General features: G+C 33.0%; 1 protein-coding gene across 1 annotated transcript in view; it reads left to right on the top strand.

The window, feature by feature from the left end:
- The first annotated feature begins 7118 nt into the window (after positions 1–7118).
- The window catches only part of TFDP2 (transcription factor Dp-2 (E2F dimerization partner 2)), a 128413-nt gene continuing 118936 nt past the window's right edge, over positions 7119–16595 (top strand). Inside the window, exons 1-2 of the mRNA XM_008577591.1 lie at positions 7119–7218; positions 13163–13229. Coding sequence (XP_008575813.1) covers positions 7204–7218; positions 13163–13229 — 82 coding nt within the window. The 5' untranslated portion in view covers positions 7119–7203. The remainder of the gene's footprint in view (positions 7219–13162; positions 13230–16595) is intronic.

Here is a 16595-nt window from a genome sequence, read left to right as displayed (position 1 = left end):
GGATCCCCATACTGGCCAGCTGCCAAAAAGGTTTTTTTTCCAAAAATAAAAATAAAAAGTGAGCAGTGAACGTAGAAATAATTCAGTCTTTTTTTTAAAGTGTAGACTATTAATGGTTCTATGGGAGAGCAGCTTTTAGTAAATCAGTGTTTTAAAAAAATTACTCTTACTATTCTCATGGTAGAAGTTAGCGGACTTAAATGTACTCTATTATAAATATTTTTTTCTATAATAACTTAAAAAAAATTAATGATCACAAACATAATGCTGGTTCCAAAACACTTTTTGTTCATGATAGGAAAATGACACTCAAAAATCTGTGTAGCTTACTGACATTTCAGATATGTGAATGTGTTAAAGGTTTACATGTCTTTTAATTTTCTGCTGCCAAGTCATATTAAATGGGATTGTCATACTTTATTAAAGTATGAATATAAATAAAACAGTGAGTATATCATTTATTTAACACATATTTCTTGAGCTTCAACCATATGCCAGGCACTAGATATACTATAATAGTAAACAAAATGGGCAGGGTTTCTACCCTTATGGAATTTAGTTTAGTTGGCAGAGACAGATCCCAATCTGATAATCACACAAATAAATATATAATGACAACCTGATGTGTACTACGAAAGGAGAAATTAGGAGAACAATAAGTAGAGACTCCTGACCTAGTCTGGGTAGTGGGAATGGGATGGTTTTCCCTGAGGAAGTGACATTTGAGACAAGATCTGAAGGAAGAGTTTACCAGGTAAAAGTTCAAGGCAGAAGGAACAGCATGCACAGATGCCCTGAGGTAGAAGGAGCATGTTTTTGAGGACTGACAGAAGGCCAGTGGAATTGGATCAGAGAGAGGGGTGAGGGAAAGTGGTTCAATTCAGAGCTGAAGAGATAGGCGGAGACCAGGTCACGCTCATGTTAGACCACATTAAAGATTTGAGTCATTAAAATGTGATTACTGTCACCAGCTTAGAAACTTATGAAATCTAAATGTCCAGTAGTAGGGGCTAGTGAAGTAAATTACAGTAAAATGATATAAAGGGATATGGTACAGCTGTTATAAAAATGAGGAAATTAATGGTTTACTTAAAAAATAAAGAAAAATTTAATTTAATATTGAAATTTTAAAAAAATAATAAAAAAAAGGAAGACCCCAACCCAATGACATATGATTTGTCCTATTTGAAGGATTCTTTGGTATAGTAAGTTATCCTTTTCTCTGGGTTTATTGTAAATAATAATTACAAATAATTTTTAAAGTTTTTAATATTTTATTTTTTTGGCAGCTGGCCTGTACAGGGATCAAGTCCTGGGCCTTGGTGTCATCAGAACCATGCTCTAACCAACTGAACTAACCTGCCAGCCTGTTGTATTATTTTGAGGCTATATTTATTGCATCTCAAGTCAGACATATTTTGTAAATTATCATAGTAGTTAAGAACATGTCTGCTGGTCTGAGATCTTGGGTTCATATTCTGGCACTGCCATTTATATAGTTGGTTAACTGGGCAAATTACTTCAACTCACTAAAACTGTTTTGTCAACTATAACATGAGAACAGTAATAATACCTGACAGAGTTGTGGTGTGAATTATATACATCATACATGTAAAGAACTTAGATGAGTGCCTAGATATGCTGATCACCTAAGAAAAAGTTTTATACTATCACTTTCTATGAAAATATCTTCTAATTAATGCCATACATCAAAAGTTAGAGTGCATAGAGAGAATATGAAGGAAGTTATGCCAAATATTATTGTAGTTGCCTCTGACAGGTAGGATTATGGCTGATATTTGTTTCTTGCTTTATTTTGTGTATTTTCTAAACACATGAGCATTTATTTGAATCATGAGCATTTATTTAAAATTAGTAATGTATGTCATTTAAATATGCTACCTTTGCTGAAACTTAATTTTTAGTAACATCTTTTTGGAAATGTTAGAAAGTCTACAAACCCTGATGCAAGCGATTACTGCTTAATTTTACAGATTTATCCATAATTATTTTTCCTTCTTCCCTGTATTTTGATTAATGTACCATTTAAAAAGGCTTTGTGGCCAGAGCTGCTAAATTGTGATTGGAATGAAAAAGGACTTGCATTTTGAGACCATCTGTGGGAAGTTGCATTGTCTAAAACTGACAAGAGATCATGGCAGATGGTGAGGTCAAAAGATTGACTTTTTGAGCTTGACATAATGTGTTCATGAAGCTGGAAGAAGAAATCCGACTTATTTTTTTTAACTAACAGAAGAGCTTGGTGACAGGAAGAAGTGTGCAATTGTTGAGTCTGGATGAAACATAATGCATCAGTGCACATGACTGGCTTATCTCTGAGAATCATCAGTACTGCTAAAGTTGGCAACTTCTTGAAATATTTGATGCCACGTTTATTTACTTTCTAGAACTTTTGAAGGCTGAAGTCATATATTGCAAATGATTTTTAGATTAAAGACTGTAAAAGAAAGACAAATTTAAAAAATACTTAGAAATATATATTTTTAAATTGAAATGTTATAAAGCCAATACAGTAATACTTCTTAATTTTTAATTGAATGAAGAGGGTCTCTATCACAATTCTATTTTTTAAAATAATGTTATCTTAATGTAATTTTATTTCATTAAAATTCATTTGAAGGTTTGTTGATTACAGTATCTCTTATATACTAGGCTGTCTCCAGTGCCTGATTAATGCCTTGTGCATAGTGGCTGTTTGGTATTTGGTGAATGAGTACATACGTGAATGAATGAAGTTATTGCCTACTCTTGTTAATTTCAGAAGAGCTTTTCTTAACCACAATTAATTTTTTTTTCCTGTTTTAAAATTGGATTCATGTAGTGGTATTTTTTCACTTCTATTATTCTGTATTATTTATTTTGGTGGAGGAAACCTTCATTTGTCGTGAGAAATCAGTGAACTAATGTTTCCCCCTAACAGTGATTGAATGCTTACCTTGCGCTAAGCAGTGTCTTAGTAATTTTACATGTATTGACTCATTTAATTCAGAAATTGAGGCACAGAGATGTTAAGGTAGATTTGCTCAAGAAATTTATACACTTTGGCTCTATTTCAAACATTTGTCATTAAGGTAACACTTACATATTCCAGTTTGTGCTGAGTTCTGGTGAGGAGATACAAAGGACTAAACAAAATTGTATTTTTCATGAATGAAAACTCATTCATGTAGCTAAGCAGTGTTTTTATTGGTAGCCTCTTACTATAGTGTACTAAAATAGTAGTGTGCTGTTTATTTCTTTTTATTTTAATGAATAACAGTGCCTCTCAACAGCCCCGCCCTTAGAAAATATCATATTGAATACTGAATACAGAAATGAAGCAGATGCAGAGAGACAGGCAGCTCTAACTATTAGAACAATGCTCTGGGCACAAAAAAAATAGAGGGAAGAGAAAAAAGGTTACATTAGCTGAATCTGGTAGCCCACCCCAAAGATGTCTGCTTATATTTCATTGGCCAGGATTATGATCATATGTTGTATGGTCAGCCTATCTGGGAGGAAGGCTGAGAATTTAGTATTTTTAGTTAGGCACATTGCTACCGTCAACTTCTAAGAAAGAACAGGAAAATGATATTGGGTAGGCAGTACTGTCTGTGTTGGATATAGAAAACGTTTCTAAAATTTAACGTATTCAAACCATACTTTGGGTAGAAGAAAAATTCGTTATTTTTTGTTACAACTGTATTTCAGTATGTCATAAGGTAATCTTAAAATGTTTACAATTGAACTTTTCTGTGGAAAAAGTGTTTACAGTATTTATTAATAAACTGGAGGGCATTTGGCACATTGGCTTGGCAGATCTGGTGATTTTTACCTTAACAAATTCTATCTAATTTCTTCCTAACATAACTTTGAAACACTCAGTATACCTATTTTTCAGATGAAGACACTGAATCTCTAAGAAGTTAAACTGCTTGTTCAGGATCACACAGCTAATAAGTGTCAGAGCTGAGACTGAGCCAGGGTTTACGCTCTTTCCACTCCGCTAGGCTGCTGCTCTATTTAGGAGATGCCTAGTTTAAGCAGGACACTTAGAACCAGTTTGTTAATTTATTGATTTTTTTTCTATTTCATGCCAGAACCAGTTTGTTAATTTATTGATATTTTTTCTATTTCATGCCCTTTATTTCTTTTCGTCTTGTTTCTTTGAATTCCCACTTTATTTTTAACTTTTAAATTCGTGGCTTAATGAATAAAAAGAAATACAAATATACCCCTAAGTACTAGATCAGCAGGACTTTACAGTTTTATTATTTTCATTGTCATTTAGTTCTAAATATTTTATTTTCTTTTTACTGTCATTCAGTCCTAAATATTTCAAATCCATAGAGTATTTAGGTAATACTCTTATTTTCTAAATATAATACTTTTAACTGATTTTAAAAATAGTTGATTGCTATTTTCTTTTTACTGTCATTCAGTCCTAAATATTTCAAATCCATAGAGTATTTAGGTAATAATGTACTCTTATTTTCTAAATATAATACTTTTAACTGATTTTAAAAATAGTTGATTGGTAATTTGATTGCATTGTGGTCAGAGACCATAATCTGTATAATATCTCCTCTTTGAAATTTGTTGCTACTTCCTTGGTGATAGCATACGTGGACAAATTTTATAAATTTGTGCTCAAAGAGATTTTTCATGTCTATTAGATACAGAGTTCTGAATAGATCTGTTAAATGAAGCTTGGTTTAAATGCTAATTTTCAAAATGCAATACTTACATTTTAGCCTTAAAGGGAATATATCAGGTAGTTTGATGAATGGGATATCAGGAACTTGTTTTTTATCTTTTATCTGATATTTAAATTTATATCACTGAAGAGGACATAAGAAATAATTGATAAGCGTCAAGCAGATCCAATGTAGGAACTTGATTTTCAGATTAGGTCACAATAGACATTGTGCAGCTATAGTGGGAAAGCAAAAAATAGTGGTAGTTCAGGTCTTACTTGAATTTTGAAATTTGTGTTTTCTTTATCACTGAAAAATTACAAACTTAGTATTTTATTGAAAGTAAAAACATTTTGTTTTTCTTCCACAGATTCTACTTGTAGATTCATATTCTAGCATATAAGGCAGACTTGTGAAGCCCCCATTTCTTTAAGCCCCCATTACTTATGATCATTTCAAAATTATGTTTTATTTTATTCTTCCCCTTGAATGTCTTATTAAAGTTTTAATTTTGAAATAATTTTAAAATAAGAGAAAAGTTGCAAAAACAGGGCAAAGAACTCCCGAATACCCTTTACCCAGATTCACCACTTATAAACATTTTCCCGTATATGTTTTATTCTCAATTTCTTTATATATTTCAATCATCTATTTTTTTCATCATTTGAGAATAAGTTGCTGCCATCATACCCCTCCACTACTAAATATTTTACTGTATTTTTCCTAAGAAAACCTCACGTTGATTGATCAAAATCTGGAAATGTAATATTGAAATAATCCTGTTATGTAGTCTGCGGGCCTCGTTATCTTCAGTTACCACAGTCATGGTCTTCACAGCAATTATGTTTTCTGGTCCAGTGTCCACTCTGAATCATATGTTAAATTTAATTTTAATATGTTTTTAGTCTTTTTAAATCTAGAATGTTTCTCAGCCTTTCTTTGCCCTTCACGACACTAACATGTTTGAAGAGTTTAGGCCATTACTTTGTAGAGTATCCCTCAATTTGGATTTCTCTCATGTTTCCTCATTATTAGATTTAGATATTGCATATTGAACAGAAATGCCTCAGAAGTGGTACGGTTTCCACCTCGGTGCACTGGAAGACACACATGATGTTGGTCTGCCCCATTGTTGGTGACCATTTGGTAATTTTGGTCACTTGGCTAAAGTGGTTTGTGCCAGGTTACTTCACTGGCAAATTTGAATTAGTAGGTGTTGGGAGATGTTTCAAGGTTGTTTAAATATCCTGTTTTTCAGCACACTTTCACTGACTGGTTTACCATTTATTGATGATTTTTTCCTTATCAGTTATTATGATGGTTACAAAATAGAGGGTTTACTAACTGCGTCATTCGTTGATACTTATTAGTTGGCATTCTGCTGCAAAAAAGAATGTTCCTCTCTTCCTTATTATCCCCATTACTCCTGGATTATTATTTTAGTCACTGGGTTTATAATCTGTGATTGTCATTATATAATTTGTTGCTCAGTTGTTCCAAATTGTCTCTCTAAGCTGGCTCCTGTGTACTTTTGACCTGGCTCCATAATTTTTTGAGCCCTTTCCTACTATAGGCACAATAGGATGTTCTAGGTTTACCTTGTACATTTCCTACCCTGCCCCTGGAATCAGCCATTTCTCTGAAAAACCCTGACATTTCTTTCAGTGGATCATCTAAAGCAGTATAGTGTAATACATTAGTCCCCCCATCCACTGTTTTACTTTCCAAGGTTTCAGTTACCCCAGTTAACCGTGGTTGTAAAACAAGTTTAAGTACAGTTTAGTACAATAAGATATTTTGAGAGAGAGAGAAAGAGAGAGAGACCACATTTATACTTTTATTACAGTACATTGTTATAATTGTTCTATTTTATTATTAGTTATTGTTGTTAATCTGTTACTGTGCCTACTTTGTAAACTTTATAATAGGTATGTATGTGTAGGAAAACACAGCATATACAGGGTTCAGTACTACCCATGGTTTCAGGCATCCACTGGGGGTGTTGGGATATGTATGTGTAGGAAAACACAGCATATACAGGGTTCAGTACTACCCATGGTTTCAGGCATCAACTGGGGGTGTTGGGACCTTATCTCCTTATCTCCCTTGTCTCCTTATCCCTTAACTCCTTACCTCCTGCGGGTAAGGGAGGACTACTGTATTTCAAGAGCCCAGGCTCCATCTTTTGTGAGTTGAGTGGACTTGGTCAAACTACTTAACTTCTCTTTGCCCCAGTTTTTATCTGGAAAATGAGGATTAATATGGTACATAACTCATAGTGGTGTTGTGAGGATTAATTTAGACAATTCACTTAAAGAACAATGCATGTCACATAGTAAATATGACATAAATGTTGCCTACTATTATTATTATTATTACATTACTATTCCTCTTTTTCCCTTTAACAGGATGTTCTTTTAAAGAATTGTTGAAGAAGAATTTTTTTTATTTTGTTTTTGTTTGTTTTTAATGGTTTTACAGAATCTTAAATAGAATACAGTTTGACATGATGGCAAAAAATGTAAGTATTTATAAATTTTTTAATGTAAGTATTTTTTAAGTGAGCTGTGCTTTTTCCTATGCATATTTTCTCACAAAAATATGGTTAATCAAATTCAATTTACTGGTATGGATTTATAGTTGTTTTTGTTTATGCAGAGTATGAGATAAACTTTAATGCTATTGAATACGGTAGTCTAATGGGCGTGGTAGCATTCTTGTAAATTGGTGCCAAGTTGTTCCTTTTCAACAGCTGCAAATTTTATCTCCAGAAAGTTTCCCACCCCTCTCCTCTTTTGGGTACTGTAATAAATTTGTTTTGGTATTTACTGGAGAATTATGTGGCCTTATTGAGCAAATCACTGTTTTCTTCGGCTAATTTTTTCTTTTGGATTTACTCAGGGAAATGTGTATGCTCAGATATTGTTCAGAATAAGCTTGCTGCCATCCATGAGATATGCAGAAATTAATGCATAATTCGAAGTTTTAATTAAATAGCAAAGCCTTATTATAATATCTGTTTTCTTATTTTGGGTTACATTCAGAACCTTGCTTTTTTCTGAGGGATTGGGGGATGGCTAGCTGGTACGGGACTTGAACCCTGGCAGAATCTTTTTTTTTTTTTTTAACATGCTTTGGTGGCTATAATCAGATGCAGATTGTTTCATTATCATTTAGGGACAGCCATCAGGATTTATTGAGTAATTTAGGGTATGGGGAAAGGAAAGAAGTTAAAGGAGACTTCTCAGTATTTGGCTTGTGTAACTGGGTAAATGACTGTGCTGTTTAATGAGAAGAGGAACTCTGGAGAGGTGCAAGATTTTGTGGCAAACTCAAAAAATCTGTTTTGAACATAGTAAAGTTGAGGAACCTAAAAACATCTAAGTGGAGATACTGGCTGGTCAGTGTGATAGTGACTCTGGAGCTCAGGAGTAGCTTAGGGCTGGAGGTAGAAATTTTGGAGTTATTTCATATTAAAATTATTTTAAAGCAGTGGAACCACATGAAATTATTTAGTGAACGCATGGATAGAGAATACGTGAGGACCAAGGTCTGAGCACAGGTGTTCTCCAACATAAAGATGGGGAGAAGGAGAAGCAACAGGGGAGACTCAAAGAAAAGGCCAGAAAAGAGAGGAAGAAAACAGAGTTATCCTTATGATCTGGAAGGAAAGTGAAGAAATTGTTTCAAGGAGGGAGTGATAAATTGTGTCACCTGTTGCTGAGAAGTGACTCACAGATTTGGAAGAGATTGTCCTCTTACGGAGGCATCATTAAATATTCAAATATTTACATCTTTCTGTTTCTCATTTTGCATGTCTCATGAACAGCTTTTTCGTGAAGGGTTTCTTTTGTCTTATTGTGCTATACTAGGCCTCTTTCTGTTGCAAGAGATAGAAACCCAACATAAAAGAGCTTAAAGCAGGAAGTGGAATGTATTTTGACTCACATCACTGAAAAGTCTCTAGTACTCTGGCTTTCAAACACATCCAGATTTGGGGGATCAAATGATGGTATCTGGCTCTGTCTCCTTCTTTCTAGCTTTTGGCTCTCTATGTGGTTCACAATGGCCTTTAGCCCGTATAATACTTTTCTAAGAAGAAGAGGGAGAACTTTTCTTTTTTAGGATTTATGTTTCACATTCCATGTAGGAGCGTTGGTTGACCCTGCTTTGCTCACATGCTTAAACACTGTGAAGAAAGGTGGGATACCATATGTGGCCAGGCCTGGGTCATGAGCCCATTTCTGCTGCTATGACACAGTTGAGCCTCTAACATTAACAGCCCTACCAGAACTGTTAATTTGTTCATATAGGGTGCATCATTTTGGAAAAGGAAGAGATGAGGAGCTGGCAATATATTCACTGTATCAGGAGTAAAATTGTTATCAAATAGTATCTAGTATACAGTGATACTCTTCTAGATAAAAATGCAGGTGTGTTCTAATTTAGGTTCACCCAGTATACAACAAAGAATTTGAAACATAATTTGAGATATAAGTTTTTGCCTTGCCAGTGAATCTTTCAAAAAATATTTAAGCTGTAGTACTCGTTACAGAAAAAGAAAATATAGATAAAAAAGAAATATATATAAGCCTAGAGATTATCAGCAGAATTTCTCCCATGAAGACATCTGGCATATACACAAGTGTGTATATATATCAACCAAAATATATAGACATTATAAATCTTTTATATATATATCAACCAAAATATATAGACATTATAAATCTTTTAATAAAAATGAGGTCATCCTATTTTGTAACCTGCTATTTAGCTTAATCTCTGTGATGAATGTCTCTTCTTGTCTTGATACCTTTGCAACATCATTTTAAGTGATGTTTTATGTTATCTATATCTTTATGTACAGACTTTACACCAGTTTCCTGATATTGGCCATTGAGTTATTTCCATTTTTCCCTTTTCCGAACATTTTTGTTTATTTTTGCTCATTCATCAGATTATTTCCTTGAGGCAACGTCTTATGAAATTATTAAGCCAGAATGGGCGTGATTTTTTTTTAGAGCTTTTGATTCATACTGCTAAATTGCATTTCAGAAAGATTGCACAGATTTATATACTTACCAGTGGTATATGAGAGTGCTATTTCTTTTTATTTTCTTCTTAATCTCTGCCAATCTAATTAGCAAAAAAAATGGCATGTGATTTATTACATTTCTCTGATTACTAGTTAGGTTAAACTAGCATTCTGTATGTTTATTGGTCATTTACATTTCTGTTTTGTAAATTGTCTATGTCAGGGTTAAGGTATTAAAAACCATTGACATTTGAATCATAACACACTTGAATACTTGTTTGCCATTAAAAAATATGCACATAATTATTTAATTTGATTTAAGGAGTTCTTTGAGTTAGTCATACACATGTGTATTATCATCCCCATTTTGTAGTGACTATTTCAAGACCACCTTGACTGTGAAGGGAAGAGCTTAACTTTGAGCACAGATTATCTCACTCTGACTCCTGTTTTGCTTCATTTATGTTATGTCAATCAGAAATGTTAAACATCAATGAAATTATAATGTTATTATTAAGGTATATGTTTTAATTATTAAAAATTGGACTTAGATTTTTTTTTATCCAATAGACATTTAGTGACTGCTTACAGTATGCAGCACAGCATGGGAATACCCAGATATTATTCACTTTAGTAACCATTTTACCATATACATATATGTATTCTATAACATCATGTCGTATACCTTAAGTATACATGATAAAATTTATTTTTAAAAAAGTACTTTAAAAAAAAAAGGAATACCCAGATAAAAGACCTTTCTCATAACTTGATTAAGCAAAAACATTTAACATGAAGCATGAGTTCACTTTTTTCTCTTGCTCAGTGAAATATAGGTCCTTTTTAAAAATGTAGAATTAGGAAAGAATAGCTAATATTTTTAAATGTCTTTCCTAAACAACTTTTTCTACTCTCAAATAATGTACTTTTTCTTTGTGTCTTTAAACTACAAAGTGTTTATGAAAGCAGAAATTAATGCATAATTCGAAGTTTTAATTAAATAGATTTTGGTTGTGTATACATAAGCTTTAAATATACCTCCCATCCATCTGTGAGACCAGAATTAGCTACAGTATTACCTCACAATTGACCTTTATCTTTTTAGATTATAATTTGTTGCTTATTAAGGTGTGGGTGTACAGATGCTTTAAAAGTTTCCAAATTAGTTTGCTACTTTGCTCTGCAGAAGTTGGACAGTAAGAGCAGGTGTTTAAGCATAACAGTAACCCAGTAACTGTGAACTCTCTCTGCTGTGAATATGTGGTTTTGAGGTTTTTGCCATTATTGTTTTATAATAACAAAAAGATATCACTGATCCTTTTGAAGTTATTGTAATACATGTAGTAAATGATCACATTGTATCAAGCATGGACTATATTAAAGGCTGTGTTTGCCTTATTTGCTTTCTTTTTTAAAGTAAAACCGACAAAAGTTTCTTTATAGCAGAAGAGTTTGAAAGAAGGAAGGGGGGGTTCTTCAACAGATGTTCAACAGATTGAATATTTAACATTAATGTTTGAGCAACTTTGGAGAGCCATAACATGAAGTTATTTGTTGCAAATTTTATTGCAAAGGGTTAACTTTACTTCTGAGGGAATATTTATAAGCAGCTAGACGAAGGTAAGCATCTGCACCATTATCTACATAGAATTAGGAAGCTTTTTTCTAGATGTCTTAGTCTCAGCTGCTGTCATAAAAAGTTGATTTTAGATGCCAGAGATACATTTGCATCAGAATTACTTGTCTGTGATATGAAAAATATATAGAAATATTTCTGGTAAAATACGTCTTGACAGAAAGAAACAGCTATTAGTAGAACATTTGAATTAACCAAATAATGACATAATTACCTCTTACGTTATGAAATTGTAAAGTATCAAATGAGTGCTTTTGAAGAACACATAACATTAAACATTGGGTAGTTTTAAAAAATAAGACAAGTGCAGATATAAAGTTATAAAGTTTTGTGTGCTTTAAAATCATTTCAAATTACTGGAGATCTGATGTACAGCATGGTGATGATAGTAATACTGTATTGTATACTTTTAATTTGCTAAGAGGATGGATCTTAAGCTGAATCTTCTCAACCCACACACGCACACACACACACACAGTGACAACTATGTAAAGGTAATGGATATGTCAGTTAGCTTGATTATGGCGATTATTTTCCCATGTATATGTAAATCAGAACATTAAGTTGTACATCATAAATATATACAATTTTTATATGACAGTGATATCTTGGTAAAACTGTTTTAAAAAATGCTTTCAGTGTAGTAGTGCTTGGAAAGAATGTTTGAGGTGCCAAACTACAAACTTGTAATGTTGCAAGATTACAAATCTTTAGTGCTTAAAACAGTAATAGTATAATAGTAATAATAGAGCCATTTATTGGATGCTTTCTTTGTGCCAAGTTTTTTAAAACTCCAGGCTTTATAATAAATTTTTAAAACTCTTTGTGATGATACTACCATGTTTAGCTCTATGATGCCAAGTAGTCCAGTGGACATTACATTAAATGAAATAAACTATCTAAAGGTGAATTTTTAAACACACTTGGTGTAAGTAGCCCCTCAAGTATAATACTAACAGTAATGAATGTTAACATGGATTGAGCAGAATGTGCCAAGTACTGTGCTGTATGCTTTACATGAATTATCTCATTTAATCTTTATAACAACCTAAATTGGTAAGCACTGGTATCACCCTCCAATTTACAGATGAGGAAATTGCATGACTTGACCAAGGCCACGTACCGTGCTGTATGCTTTACATGAATTATCTCATTTAATCTTTATAACAACCTAAATTGGTAAGCATTGGTATCACCCTCCAATTTACAGATGAGGAAATTGCATGACTTGACCAAGGCCACGTACCTTAGTAGGCTTTGTGAGCCAGAATATGAACCTGAACAGTCAAATTTGAGGCTAGCGCACTTCACTTCTGCACTGTGGTATTAATGGTCTTTATTTGATTTGTAAGGATAGTGTTGCCAACACTTGATAGTGTTGGCAGACATCATAGGTAGAGATTAAGAACAGTAAAAATTAAGGGCAGCAATGAGGACCAAATTTTGATATAGCTATTAGCAACTTCATTACAACTTAAACATTCATTCGTTAGCTGCCACATTACTTGCTTTCAAATAACCCATCAGTAAAATCTGTAAATCTTGGTCTGCTCATAAGTAATATTATTTAATTAATTTTTATCTTAATCTGGACAATTCATATTTTTCCCATTTCAAGCAATATGGCAACATTTTCTTTTTAATAATACTTCTATGGTTGATATAACTTATTCACTTTTATGAGGCTATCTGTAATATTTGATATGGACCTCTGGTGGAAGATATAAAATAGCTTTTAAGTGATTATATAATACTTAAGATCCTATTTTTAATTTTTAAAACTATTTTATTCAGGTTGGTTTGACTTCCTCCAGTACAGAACTAAGAGGATTTATAGATCAGAATCTCAGTCCAACAAAAGGTAAAGATTGTTGAATCAAAATTTTCTGAATTAAGATAGTGTTATTGCATTTGTTTTGTAAAATATGCAGCTACATGAATTATTTTATGTATAATAATAATTAATATTAGTGTGTTGTCACATACCAAATAACTTGTGTTGTATCAAAGTCAGTTATCTCTAAGAGGTGGAGGGTTTTTTTGTATGTGATTTTTCTCCATCTCTTTCTTAGAGGTCTCTAAGATCTTAGATCAATGACCCTGTTACAATTGAAACTATTCAGACTACTTTTTCCTTGATTTTCTTCTTTGAGAGTTCTATTTTTGAGTTGTTAAACTTATAAGGAAGTACAGTAGAGAAAAAATTATACTTTTTCTATATATTTTCTCTCTATATAAATTTCTATGACTATTATATGGCTTACTGGGGGAATGCTTATATCTTTAATCTGACTCACCAGTAGAAGAACTTATGCAGAAACCAGCAGTATCTTTCAATGTGTATCTTTGCACAGTATCTTTTAGTATGTAGAGATACATGCTGAAATATTTATGGCTGAAATGATATGATGTCTGGAATTGGCTTCAAAATAATCTTCTGGGGGAAGGAGGGTAAAGTGGGTGGTGTTATAGGTAAAACAATATCTGTAAATTGATTAATTGTTCAAGCTGGGTGATAGTTAGGTGGGGTTTCATTATTCCTTTCTCTTTTCCTTTGTATACCTTTGAAATTTTCCACTATTAAAGGTAGGAACAAAGTGTATGCCATTACAATACAAACAGCTGTGAGAGAACCATCAGCTTCCTCGAAGGGTTTATGTCTAAAGTGGAAGGTGTACTCTGGAAAGAAAGCTAGAGAAATCTATATTTCAGTATAAAAATGTCTAGCTTAATATTAATAGTCCATAGGAATTATTCTGAGAGTTTATATATTAGAAAGCCTTTAAGAGTTATGTGAAGCCTCAGTGCTTCTCATTATTTTCTTTTTTTTCACATGATGGCATACATAGAAAATTACCACATTTGTAGGATGTGCTAGGACTAAACAAAAGGGCTGCTTAAGGTCAGGTGTAAGCTACCTAGGAACATCAGCTGCCCCAGGCCACTCCGGGCTGCCCCAGGGGCTGAGGGGATCAGTATCTTAGTACACACATGGCTTATTCATAACATGTAATTGGGAATCCCTGCTTTAATAAGATGTAATAGTCAGGTTAGGGAAGGTACTGGGAACCACAAGCTTGATACGATATGGAAAACTGTGATACTGAGTATTGGGAATGGGGATAATGGAGTGACGCAAGGGAGAGGACAGCAGTCAAAGGGGGAGGGTGACTTAGAAAAAAGCCTTGAAAAGACAGAGGACAAAGGAAGAGAAAGAAAGGAAGAATTTGGGTGAGGCAGGTTGTCTCTGATGTTAGAATACGCATCTGAAGGGTAAGAAAGCTAGTCTGTCCTGGACGTATACTAATGCCGGTAACATTTCGTTAGAGTAAAACCTTCTCAATTTGTTTAACTTTATAGAACAAATAGAGAAGATGGAGATAGAGTCATTTAAAAGGCAAGGACTAGGTTTAGAAATAGCTATTTTTTAAAAAAGAAAATTGTTACACTTCGAGTGTTGGCTGGTGACAGCAATAGGAACTCCAGATTATGTGAATCAATTGGATTTGTAAAAGAGATTTCTTTTTTTTTTTAATTAGTGAAATTCAGTTAATTTATTACAGGTCAAAGATGAGAGTTGTATTTGGAGGTGGCATAGAAAAGTATTTTTCTTAATTCAAATGATGTGGCAATGGTTATAGAAAATTTTGCAACAAAAATTCTACCATTCTAACACAGCCTTTTTTTTTTGTAACTTTTTATCATTATTCATATATTTATGTTTTAAGGGTACAAAGCTGTTACACCTACAAGAGTACTTCAAAAAGTTTGTGGAAAAATAGAATTGAAAAATAATAATTATTTTTCCATGAACTTTTTGAAGTACTCTCGTATGGTTTTCTTTTCTACTTTTGACTGAATTAAAAAAACCCCACACTTTTCATGTTTTGACAGTCTTCACAAATACCATTCTTAGAGCTTCATACTATTTCATTTTTTTTAATGAATCATAACTTGTTAAACATTTTCCTAATTTCTTATTATTGGATATTTAACTCTTTTTTTTTTTTTGGCTGCCAGCATTTAAATCTTTTTTGTTGGTTATATGTATAATATGATGCATATACATTTATATATATTCTATAATATACACATATGGTGTTGGACATCATAATGAATGTCTTTAGTCAGCTAAGAGTTTGTTTCTTTTATTTTCTTAAGGTAAATACTCAGAAGTGCATTTACTGAGTCACTCCTCTGCAGAAAACCTTTTTAACAACTTTCTATTTAAATTAAAATAATATCCCAAACTCCTCACCTATAATACCATTTTTTTTCCCTTTAACTCCTCAGGTTTGTTTTATTGCACAATAATAGAAAATTAATGAGTGATTTATCCCAATCAACATTCAATTTGATTCAATAAACATCTCTTGTTATAACACCCTATGTTATCTCGTCCCTACATCCTTATTCCTGAGTGTATTCCTACACTCTTATTCATCATACCTACTATGCTTCAGCTACACTGGAATTTCTTTTGGGAAGCTCTTTGAATTTTTGGAAGGATATAGGTATTGATTTTCTTAGGTTGTGTAATTAAGCCTTTAAGAACCTGTATTAAGGCAGTAATCTTAAATATAAGAAGGTGTAAACCATAATTCTTGTCTTTGATTTTTAGCATTTGACTCTGTTATGCGAAGGTGTGGTTTTCTTTGTATTCTGCTTATGGTTCATTGAACGTCTAAGGTTATGTCTTTTACCAAATTTGAGAAATTTTTGGCTATTATATCTGCAGTTTTTCCCCCTACTTGTATAATTTCTCTCCTTCTGGGAGTCCATTTACATGTACAAGTGTGTTAGATCTTTTGATATTGCCCTGTGGGTTTCGAAGTTAGGTTCATTTTTCCCACCTTTTTCCCTCTATATTCTTCACATTTAACAATATCTATTAATCTGTCTTCAAGTTAACTTATTTTTTTCCTGTCATCATTCTGCTGTTAATCCTATTCAGTGAATTTTTTTTCAGATGCTACATTTTTTCAGTTCCCAAATTTCCGTTTGGTTCTTTATACTTTGTTTTTCTATTGAGAATTCCCATCTTTTTGTTCATCCTGAGAATGTTTTCCTTTATATCCTAAATGTAGTTATAATAGTTTCTCTAAAGTATTTCCTGTTTTGGGGCTAGCCCGGTGGCTCACTGCTACAGTGCGCCGCTTGGGAGCGCAGTGGTGCTCCTGCCGAGGGTTCGGATCCCACATACAGACCGGCCACTCACTGGCTGAGA

This window comes from Galeopterus variegatus, unplaced genomic scaffold, assembly GCF_000696425.1.
Source record: "Galeopterus variegatus unplaced genomic scaffold, G_variegatus-3.0.2 Scaffold1548, whole genome shotgun sequence".
NCBI classification, from domain to species: Eukaryota; Metazoa; Chordata; class Mammalia; order Dermoptera; family Cynocephalidae; genus Galeopterus; species Galeopterus variegatus.
This window is presented reverse-complemented; position numbering and strand designations above follow the sequence as displayed.